The following is a 12,501-nucleotide window of genomic DNA, read 5'->3' as shown; positions in this document are numbered from 1 at the left end:
AACTCTCAATTACATGTGTGATCAATTACTAGTCCATATGCTATCATTTTTTAAGTACTTTTAAAACAAGATGATTAAAAGGAGATCTATAACAACAGACATACTGATCATTGAAACATGATGTATTCCCCTACCCACACCATTTGAAGACCTTAATCAAATGTGGATAATAGATAAATTGTGGAGCTCTTACACCACCCTTGTAGCTCAGAGTTTACTGAAGCATTAATGGTGGATGGTGGATGAGTCACTGCGAATCGCTATGAGTTGATGCACGCGGCAAACATGAATGGATGAGCATTTATAGATTGGTATATGGGTGGGTGGAAGTAGTTGGTCTGTGCCGACATTATATCTTCAAATATCTGTACATAACTAATTACTTTCTAACAGCAGGTAAATCCTTCAGGCACTGTGTCGTTACTGGATCCAATCGCTATAAATGTTTATACCGTAAGCCTTGGGTCTCTTAAGCCCATTATATCTCAACGATTGAAAGTTTCTAAAAGTTGGAACTATGGATGGACAAATCTGTGATGGAATGTTCGAGAGCGAGGAAGAACAACTCGCCGGACAAGCCGAGGCTTGGAAATACACATTCGCATTCGTCGACTCTCTGGCCGTGAAATCAGTCGTTTTGCTCGGAATTCCCAACATCATTGCGCGCCACGGTCCGAATGCGACGCTCTCTCTCTCCCAAATTGCGGCGGAGCTTCCCAGCGAAAAGCCCGACGTCAACTGCCTCTTCAGAATCCTCCGCTTTCTGGTCGCCAAGAAATTTTTCCGTGCCGAAGCGGGAGCGGAACTGAAATACGGGCTAACGCCGGCTTCTAAGTGGTTCCTGAAAGACGGCGGGCCTGCGCCGTCGCTCACGATGAGTGCCATGCTACTCATGCTGAACGACGTGCAGAACGCGGCGGCGTGGCACCATTTGAACGAGTGCGTTCTCGAAGGCGGCGTGGCTTTCAAGAAGGCTCACGGCGTCAACGTCTGGGAGTACGCGGCGGCGCACCCTGAGCACAGCAAGCTCTTCAACGAAGCCATGGCCTGCAGCGCCAACATTGTGACGAAAGCCATCTTGTCTAAATACGAGGGGTTTCAGGGCGTCAATTCCCTGGTCGACGTGGGGGGCGGCATCGGAGCGACTCTCGCAGAGATCGTGAAAACTTATCCGAGTATAAATGGAATCAACTATGATCTTCCCCACGTCATAGCTACAGCTCCCCCCTTCCCGGGTATGATTAATTTTACCATACAACAAAACGGGTGGTCGTAAATGGACTTCCCTTCTCTTTCATGGGCTCAAAATGTGTTCTTTTTCTTTTCAGGGGTGAAGCATGTGGCAGGGGACATGTTCAAAGAGGTTCCATCCGCAGACGCTGTATTCATGAAGGTCGGTCGATCGAGTCTGGTGCTTGGTTTTGTACAAAAATGGAGTTTTTTTCTTTTTTTTGGGTGTTTTTTTAAATCTGGATCTTTTCGTTTATTTTCTTGAAATATTACAGTGGGTAATGCATAACTGGGGGGACGAGGATTGCGTAAAGATTCTGAAGCAGTGCAGAAAGGCGATTCTTGAGAGTGGGAAGGTGATAATTGTGGATGTTGTTCTGGACGCCAGAGAGAGAACAGAGATGGATCCAAGTATGGGTCTTGTGTTTGATCTGCTCATGATTTCGTACTGCCCAGGTGGGAAAGAGAGAAGTGAGGAGGAGTGGAAGAATTTATTAGTCGAAGCAGGATTTCCTCGTTTCAATTTTATTGTCGTACCACCTCTCCAGTCTGTAATTGAAGCTTTTCCTTGTTAGCCGTTATGGTTATCTTTTTACAGATGGATTCATTCCTTCTACGAGGTGCTTAACCTGTACATTCAAACTATTGATTAGTAGTGGATTAATCAATACCTTGGGGCCACTCCTAGCCACTATTATTCAAATGGTTCCATTCTGAAGTCTGGATTAGGATGATTGGTATTGATTTGATTGCTAAGAACTTATATGAATATAATGTGATTATATGAATATAAATAAGTGTGTGATTATTAGTAAACTATTGGTTAGGAGTGGGACTCCTAGCCACCATTGACCCACTCCTAGCCACTATTAGTCAATGGTTCTAGTCTGTCATTTAAGTCTGGTCAGATGACTGGTATTGATTTGATTGCTAAGAACTTATATTCATACAATGTGATTATAATTTAAGTGTGTGATTATTAGTAAACTATGTCTCCAAATTTGTAAAAATATAATATGTCATGAATGCTTATCTAATATATTTTGATTTATTTATTTATTTATTACACTTCAATGTTGTTAAATTTAATTTAATATCATTAATTGTTGATTTATTTCTAATTTTAAAATATACATTTGTATTAATTTTTTTTTTAAAATAGCTTTCTAAATTATTCGTATTCTTTAATATTAAATATATTTTTATTAAAAATTAGAAAAATTAAATTTTCAAACTTTATATTATTTATTAATAATATTTTATGCTTATCAAATCTGTTATGAAATCATAATCAAGATGTTTCAATAGTGGACATATGAAAATGAAAGGATCAATTGAATATAAACAAATAAATAAAAACCTTTAGAATAACTAAGGTGTTTGTGAAATGAGAGCAACAATTCTTTAAGTTGGGAATATGAATTTACAAATTGGAAAGTGATTATACAATTATAAATCTATTAGCTACTTAAAATAGTATAGAGGGTATTCTCAATCTCATTAGGGTTAGGTTACACTGTAGAATTGTATAGTTAGATTAATTGTTGTTTAATTCTTACAATTATACATGGATATTCACATGTGGTCTAAAAAGGAGGAAGAATAAGGGATATTCACATGTCAACCTTAATAGAAGGGCACAAGTGGTCTAAAAAGGAGAAAGAATTAGGATAAGTGTAGTTCTCAACCTTACAAGAGATCTAAGTCTCCAATATTATGAGGGAAAATATTGGAGATCTGACCTATCATGTTATTTTAAAAAATCGTTAAATTCGTTGAAGCCTATGATAATAATCTCAAGAGGATGCAATATAAAGTCTTTTTAAGGATTTTGGAAATGCATGCATGTTAGGATACATAAATGAATGATAATAAAGCTCCTTTCATAAATGAATCCTCATTAAGAGTGGTTTTAGAAGGTATCGTTGAGTGATAACTCGCAATTCAACATAGTTAAAAACAAGTGAGTTAAGGGCCCGTTTGGATCGTGGATTAGAGCAGGAATTAGAATACAAAATTCTCAAGATTCTCATATCCACTGTTTGGTCCGTCGAATGAGAATGGGAATTAGAAAAAAGTAGAATCCGGTATCCTTATTTGCCTCCCAAAGCAAGGATTCGGTCTTCCACCAAAATAGGTGGAATTGTCCATATACCCGTTTTAATTCCATTTTTCCAAAACTGAGCATTACAAATGATTGAAATACAATGTTTTCTCTTGTTCGCTCAATCGACCTAATAATTATTTATTTTGGCTTTCATTTTGCAACACGGGATTTTTTTCCATTGTCGCCTCTGTGCATCTCTTCTCTGCTTGTTCCCACCTACTTGACTGTTTTGGCTACCTTGAGCTACAAATGAGAAGATATGTGGCTAAAATATGGAAGTGGAGATTTTGCAAGTAAAGTTGACAACACAAATCTAGTGAAATGAAAATTAAGACGAGAGGAGGACAAGGCAGCCTGTGTAGATGTGAGAATTCTCGTTCTACTGGCATTGCTTACATTTGATGCAAATTTAGCCATCGATGGACGTAAATTATTTTTACCAATAGTAACAGAGATTACGGTTTAATGACGATAAATTATCCAACACTATTTCAAACCAACAACTATCAATTAAAGTGGAACTAGTTGATTTCTTGCTTTAATTACTATGGTAAGTCCCTCAAATGTATTGCAATGGGGCATAACAATCCACACAATCGCCCTAAAAAACTCCCTTTTCACAGTAAAAAATTCTTAAACCCTCGAACCAAGATTCACAATATACATTAGGTATATAATCACCAGTTATTATTTGGGCTTCACCCTTCATTCATCTTATTCTTTTTGATAAATGAATTAAATCACATTTTGTCAAAATATATTTCATATGTTAAAAAACTGAATAAAAAAGATAATGTTTATTCTGGCTAGTATTCCAGTTGTACAATGTGCAACCAAACGGAAGAAATGTGTATTCTCATAAAGAATTCTTGGTGAAACAAACGGTCCCAAATTGAATTCCCAAATCACAATCTGGATTCCAAATTCTAGAATCCCAAAGTCAACATTCTGAATGCAAATGCTTAATTTATATTCTAGCAACCAAATGGGCCCTAAGATTTTATTCCTTCATGAGGTAATCAAAGGGATTATAATCATAATCCACAATCCTATCCATTATCCTTATTGTTCATCAATTATGATAATCCTTATTGTGTTTTGTTGTACTCGCATTACATTATAAAGTGCCTTGGGGGGTTTCATGTTGGTTATATTCACTATCTTCTTTTGTCAAGTGAGTGTTCCTTCCATGAGATAACCTCATTAAGCATAAACAACATCTGTACCAAGGACCCCTTGAATCCTAAAGATGTCAACATCTCCAATCGCATGAAGATACCATCTCCAACTAGTGAACCAACAAATATGAAAGACCCTTCTACAGCAACAGGATCTAAGGCATCCTCCAACATCTGCAACACTAAAGAAGATCATCCACTGCCATATGATGGAAAAAATATAGCCACTGCTAAAGCTCCCACTGATGTGTGATACCAAGCTCTCCAAGCATATGACACACCATCCTCCAAAACTAAAAATCATCTAGGTCCACACATCACATTGGGTGAAACCAAGATCTCCACACTAAGGAAAATCACCATGCTTTAGGACTCCATAACTGACTATCCAAGTACTCAAATAGCATCCATCCTCTCATCTCAAAGAAACCACGCAAATGCACAAGTGACCACAAACAAGGCCAGCTAACAAGTCTGCACCAACACTGAATCAAATCTGGTGGATATAGACAGTCCACATCCAAGTTATCCCACTACAATTAAATGGACGACCTACCCACTTGACTGCATAACTTGTAGATCCAATCATTGCAACATGCAAAACCCACTATCGCATTAGTGACATATACAAATGAGATCAAAGAGAATAATCATGTAGACAACATGACTCAAACACCAGATCAAGCACAAATCTGATTTGCCAATTATGTCCACATCAAGCACCATAGTCCAGGAATCCAACAAAGCATCACCATAGAAATTCTGAGTGACTAATCACGTACCATCATCTCTATGCAGAGAAAGAAAAAACACCTCCTCTCACCATGCACAAAGAATGCATGCATGTAGAACTACAACCATCTCATCAGGTACCACTCTAAAGGAACAAGAGTCCAGAAAATAGCTCTTCAGTAGATCCACAAAAAACCACAAGCTTTTTATTTCAACATGCAAAACTTGCAAAAACATTGTGTTTAAGAACACCCATGCACATCCACACCCACTTCTCATCTGGAAGATTCAAAGTCCAACTGAACCCAGAATAATGGATTATCATAGATGAACATCACCATAGATTTTTTAGGAAAATCTATAAACCCCTCGAATCCAATGAACAAGAATCCAAGCCATGCATGTATAAACATCCAAGAGGAAAACATAGTACTGAAACTTCAGGCCCACTTGTAGACCAATCCCACAACCACTACTAGTACATGCATATGAGAGAGAGAGACTATCCAGAAGCTTCCAGATCATCCAATGATCAACTCCATAGCCTCAATGCATTCCAGGTAACAAAAGAGACACCTTCAAATACCCATGCATCAAGAGTTATTCTGCTGTCAACCAAGAGCTCCAGATCAATGTCATTTCAGCATGACCAACTCTATTTTCTCTGTCTTCACCATCCTTCAAGAAATGTCTGCTGTCTCCTAAAAAACTAAATCAACTGCAAGACTTCCACTCATCAAAGGATTAATTATCAGTCAATTTCTTCAAAACAAACTTCTTCAAGCTCTGCAAGCTAAGAAATTTTAATAGAAGAAATACCTAGAACCAAAAACTCTGTGAATCCTCCCATGCAAACAACATGCAATTCACAAAAATGGGCTCTAATACCAATTGAAGGGAAATGAGAGCATCCTAGAAATCCATCTGAGATCAGTATGCACATCCTGTATACAAAAGTTTCTTGTACAACTTCTAATCAGCAAATACAAGTGCATACTACTATGCCATAAAAGCGGAAACATACATAGTTGATTTCCCACAATTAAAAACTTAAAGGAAAGTGATTGCAATTTACCGATCTAAACAAAATTCAGCAGCATTACGACATACAGATTATTACTTTATAATCATAGAACTAGAAGAATGAGACATAATAGAGAACACAGATATACGTGGGGAAAACTTTTCCAGGTAAAAAACCCAACCCTCCAAACCATCAGGCTAATGTATTATTCAGCAACAAATTACAATACATTTTCAGCCTTCACATGAAGATTTACATCTTGCTCCATTCTAGAGAAAATCTGGCAGCATAACCCTGTGCAAATATCTTCTCATCTCTCACTCTCACACTCTCTTGCACTATTGCATTACAACATGCAATACCCTTTTTATGAACATCTTAAGACCCAACAAAATGCCCACAAAGAAGTTGGGCGTTTTTCATGGCTCAACCACCAAGAACCATGCACAATGCCACATGTACATGCAATACCAAGAAAAAGGGCATCCATCCCTTGAATAGGCAATTACAGCTTGTCATAGAATCTGCCAAAAATAGCGGTCACAAGAGAAGTGTAAGGGAATTCGTCATACCAACCTATTTTTGGCATATTCTCTTACACACACCAACCACTCTTTCTTGGGCACCCAAATAGGCCTCATGTCATAAGATGCTCTTACACCTGTCATAGCATATTCCTTAAATAGCTCTTACGCGTCATAGGAATCCGTCATAACCATTTCAGCCATGATCTCCTTCACACACTTCAAGATGCCGACACATGTAAGTGATCAACATGCCAACTAGACATGTACACTCACATTTACATATTATTTGTAAAAATACATTTACAAAATAAATAATAATAAGAATAGGAATTATACAAGGTTGAGACACCTTATTCCTAACAGAAGAACTTTGTCTGATATCAAAGAGGGAGAGTTTTTTATTAGAATAAGATGTTGAAGACATATTTTGTTGACAAAGGGAGAAACTAAAGCCAAAGGAAGTTCACACTGATAGAGGGAGTTCTCATAGATGAAAATCATAATGACACTAAGGATATTTTCCTTTATTTTGCTCTAAAATTTCATTGTATTATGACATGTTGTGTTGCCATCAATGCCAAAGAGGGGGATTGTTGATCAATTGTATATTGTCTTTGATGTTACATAAACTGTCATATCTTTACTAGTTAGTGTATGCCAAGCTCACTCAGGTGATGAAGACAGTTTCCTATGACTTCCAAGAATTATAGTGTTTGCCAAGTTCAGAGGACAGTGACTATTGAGTTCACTAGGACATCGAAGTGAAGTTCACAAAAGTTGAGTGTTAATTGAGATCACTCGGGTAACAAAGGAAAGTTGGATGGAATCGGTGCTAATCAAGCTCACTTGGTTACCAAAGGAATTAAGTTTGTGAAGATGCAACGTTAACTGAGTTTAATTAGTTAACACAGGAAAATCATTCTAGTGTTAGTGTCTACTAAGCAAGGTTGACTAACAAAGGATTTTCTTGTTTTGGCATATTGAGTTTAATGGATTTTTTTGTTGGTTTTAGCCAACTAAGGAAATGAATATTATTTGTTCTAAGGTGTATTCAAGCCAACTTGATAATGTATAAGATATAAGTATAATATCAACTTGAGGATTGAATGTGTGAGAGTGTGTAAGAGAAGATTCTTAGAGGAAGTGAATTGGAAGGATAAGCAGAATATTCTTGTTGAGCAGCAAAGATTAATCTGATCAGGAAAGATCAAGTGTTCAAGCCAGAATTGAGATCTAAAATTAGCAATATAGTTGCATTAGCAATCAGGTCATATCATTGTTACTCTTTAACCATTATAGTAGTGTCTCAAATCTCTTAACCGAGTTGGATTAATAGTTATTTTCCAAATCCTCTAATAAGGCAGCAGATTAAAGTGTCTAAAGACCTCTAATAAGCCCACTCCTAATAGGGTGATTAAATCCTCTAACAGGGTCACACCTAACAGTGTGCTTTTAACCTTTAGCTGGGTTGGCTCCTAAAAGGGCTCACTTCAAAAGAGTGAAAATCAGTAACTAGTTGCAAGTGATGGTTTTTCCCAAATCTAGTTTCCATGTTAAATCTTGGTTTCACTTGTGTTCATGCTATTTCTTTTACGTGTATGCAACTAAGTTAATTAAGGTTAATCACAAATAATATCTTAAGATCTGCATGTTCAATATTTTTCAAGTGGCAGATGATATTATAGTGCTTACCGAGTTACAACATAGTGGTAGTGTTAACCAAGTACCTGAAATGTCCCTTTTCTGATTTTTATATGATATTTCCAACTTTTAATCAGATCTTTAAGATCAAACAACTAATATCACAAAGATCCTCCAAATTTCTCAAGAAACCCCAAATCGGGTATGCCAGAAATGGTGCCAAAAGCTTCACAGCTTCACCTATTATTAATAAATCTGAAAATGGACATTTTTACAAAAATTTCAGCAGCATAACAGCCTACAAAATGATATTTCCAGATCTATATAGTCTTTACACAACAGCTCACAAATGTAGGACAAAAACTATGCTCATCGGGCTCCCGAAATTAACACAAAAATGCCCGAAAACACCACAAAAACACTAATAAACTATCTCAGAAGTTTAATCACATCCCAATACATATATTCAGCTCTATTTTAACAGCTTAAATTCTAGAATAAAGCAGCAACCAAAACTGATATGAAATGCTCAACTGAAAATACCAAACTCATGCAAAAAGCACACCCAAAAACCCACAAATCTACACTGTTCAGCACAAAGGCAAACTCTGTATGAGCATGCACATGGAATGGCTTCAAACTCCCGTCCTTAGCCTTCTTGGAAACCTGCAAACTCCCATTCTTGGGTCTCCCTGGAAACCTGCAAACTCCCATTCTTGGGTCTCCTTCTCCACAGGTTTGGCAGCCTCTGAAGATTAACAAAGAATGAGCGAAAATCAAGTTCTGGAATGAGCCCAAAATGCCTCCAAACCCCTTTAAAAGAGGGCATAAATGTAACTCACATCCAAGAGAGGTTAATGAAACATATTTTAATAATAATTTTCATTTATTAGTCCAACGGTTCCGAAACTTCACTTTCTTGGGCCTGGCCTGCCTTAGCAAAGATTTTTTTTTATTATTATTTGAAAAGGGGACATGAAAAGTCCTCCCCTCCAAAACATTGCTTGTCCTCAAGCAATGGCTGAATAATAAACCAATCAATCCACCTGGATCCCAAATGTAGTCATGAACTATACTACTACCAATTAACACAGGCTCCTGCAATATCCTCTGCAACATGACCAAGAGGAATCCATAATCAAACTGACAATTATAGTTCAACCAAACTCCAAAGTCACAACTTCCACAGTTAGAAACCCATGAGACACAAACTCTTAGAACATCAAAACCCAAGTAAAGTGGACTACCAACACAGTAAATACCATCAACGCATTCCACTGGCCTATACGGAATGTACAATCCAACTCTGCAACAATGGTGAATGCTCTCAAATGAAACTATACCAAGTATGGAGAATCCACACACTGTACAACTCCTACAGTCAACACAAATCTGTAGATCATCAGCCACTGTCTCATAACCATAACTCCCATGCACCCCTGATGGTGAAAAGCTATCACAAGATAAACAATAAGAAATGGAACCGAAACCAAATTTTCCCACCATCAACTCCTCAACACAAGGATCAATTGCTAACTGATGTACATACCCTGCAATATAATGTTGATTAAAAAAACTAACCTCATTCAACAGCTCACCATGAACAAGTGATATAACCCACTGTGACTGATCACTAGCTAAGTCAGGAGATGTCATAGCCAAAGGAGTAGAATCAATAACAACACCTGCTGAAGCATCACTCCAAAACTCCTGCTCTAAGTCATGTATTATCAAGCTATCAACTGCAGGACCTATCACCATGTCATGACAATCACAACTCTCATCCCGAGGCATCAAACTATTCCATGACTGATGATAAGCACTAGGAACCAAAGTACATCTCTGTATCATAATCTCATCAACATGGTCATCAAAGGTAAATTGATGAGCATAGCTCACAGTGTAATGCCGATAGAATGCACCAATCTCAGTCAGTGGCTCAGACTGTAATCCAGATGAAACTAACTGCAATTGATCATTAACCATGTTGGAACTAACTACTACCTCCAAAGATATCACCAAGGGAGTAGTGTTACTAGTAGGAACCATGCCAACTGCCGACTCACCAACATCACACATGATCTTTGATAAATCTCTAGTCTCTGTGCCATCAATACTAGAGGCCACCACCATGTCAGGCATACAACAATCTGCTACAACACCCAACTCAACTGAACTTAACTCTAGTGGGAATGAACCTGATATTCCAATGTTAGTATCAAGAATGGATGCATCCCCATCTCCACTGTCTCTGACAATCTCGGCCATGGACATCCTCAGATCACCAAACACCACTGCTTGTGACTGTATAGAATCAGGTGAAGATTGTAGTCGCTCTAACTCCATGGTCACCTTAGCCAAATGAAACTGTGACTCCTTGAAAGCCAACTGTGTACTCTCAAGAATCTTAGAAGTCACCACAAGCTGCTCAGTAAGCTCACTCACCTCATCTTCCTTGGCCAACAATGCATCATATGCTGTACTACCCCACTCCATAAGATAATCTCTATCGGCTACCAACTGCATATAATTCTGTCTCAAAATCTGGATAGCATCCCATAAAGAGTGGAACTCTATCAAGGAAAGATAACTGCCTCCCTGCTCATCACTAGTAGGAGAACCCCATCCATAAACTGCTAACAACTGACGAGCAACATCGAAATGCTAGCAAGTGATAGCAATGTCTTGGTCACTAACTCTCAACTGATTAGACACATGATGGCACTGGCTTGAATGTCTCCTACAAACCTCCTCTGATGCACTGTCTAAAGGAGTATCCTCACAATTACTAGTCTCTAGAGTATTACCATCCATATCCTGTGAATCAAATCTAAAACTCTTATCAACATACGAAGTATCAAAAACATTAGCATTGCTATCCAACTCCTCTATACCCAAGGAAACTAAGTCTTCAAAATTGCCCACGGCATCCTCCTGGATGTCATCAATGCCAATATGATCCTGGGACTCATCTATACACACTGCCAAATATGAAATATCATCAACACATTCTAGCAAGTATGGTCGACTGGATATATGAACAAAGCCCAACATCGGTGTATAAAAACTAATACCAACATTGGACAAGCTGCTAGCACAAGAAAAGACAACACTGTGCAATCTGCTAATCAAATCCATGATAGCACCCAAAGAAACACTGCTACCAAAAAGTGTTAAAGATCTCCTGTCAACTGAATCCCAAATGCTAATATAACAATCTTGAGTCCATATCTGTAAACTAGAATTAGCTGGTAACTCAAGCAAAATCCTCACTTGAGTAATATGACCAATACCAACTAACTCCACATACCTATCATGATGAGATAATGAAGTCAAAATACTATCTTCACTCACCTTCAGCTGGCGGGATAAATCATGTGAAGTACTACCTGCCTCAACCTCATGTGATGAAGCATCTAACTGTGCCTGGTACTCTTTCTCAGCAAAGTCATGAATGCTCAATGTTTGCTCATCTCTACCAGGTATCTCACCATCCTGCACAACAACATCCTCATAATCATCATCTGAACCCACTACACTATAGTCACTGCCTGTTGTAACTATACCATCTTGAATACCTGTGGCATCACCCTTTGACAACCTGTAAACAATTGTCTCAATTTGAGTATCAAGTTGACCGTTACTATCAATCTGTGTAATATCCTTTCCCACCACCTCCTGTGGAAGAGTAGAATCTGAGACCTCTACCTGGCTATCAGCTAGTTTCTCAAACTCCTCATTCAAATTCTTGGGAATTGTGTCATCTGTCCTATGAGAAAATCTGCCAAATAGAAATCCAGTCAACTTATCCACCTTAGCTGGGTCAGATAACATGTCATTCATTATACGGTGGTGCTCAACCAATTGTTTAGACATGTCATGGCTTATTTTCATAAGTTTATCTCGAATGTCTAAATAACCATCCTTTCTACTATTTTGACTCTGGCTATCAATTGTCCAAGATCGTTCCCTCTGAGACTCTGTACTATACCTGTCCATTCTGGATAAAGTAGAGTGTAACCCCAATAGGATATAACTTCTTCAAACACCAAGAACTAACAT

At 38.0% G+C, this 12,501-nt stretch overlaps 1 protein-coding gene across 1 annotated transcript; it reads left to right on the top strand.

The window, feature by feature from the left end:
- Positions 1-401: 401 nt before the first annotated feature.
- On the top strand, positions 402-2,217 carry LOC149578827 ((R,S)-reticuline 7-O-methyltransferase-like). The gene is made up of 3 exons (XM_089806826.1): positions 402-1,235; positions 1,329-1,393; positions 1,506-2,217. The coding sequence occupies exons 1-3, from the start codon at positions 518-520 to the stop codon at positions 1,803-1,805; spliced, it is 1,083 nt and encodes a 360-aa protein (XP_089662952.1). The 5' UTR covers positions 402-517; the 3' UTR covers positions 1,806-2,217.
- The last annotated feature ends 10,284 nt before the right edge of the window (positions 2,218-12,501 follow it).

This window comes from Cupressus sempervirens, chromosome 1 (assembly GCF_028749045.1).
Source record: "Cupressus sempervirens isolate cs-2001-9-10 chromosome 1, ASM2874904v1, whole genome shotgun sequence".
Classification (NCBI taxonomy): Eukaryota; Viridiplantae; Streptophyta; class Pinopsida; order Cupressales; family Cupressaceae; genus Cupressus; species Cupressus sempervirens.
This window is presented reverse-complemented; position numbering and strand designations above follow the sequence as displayed.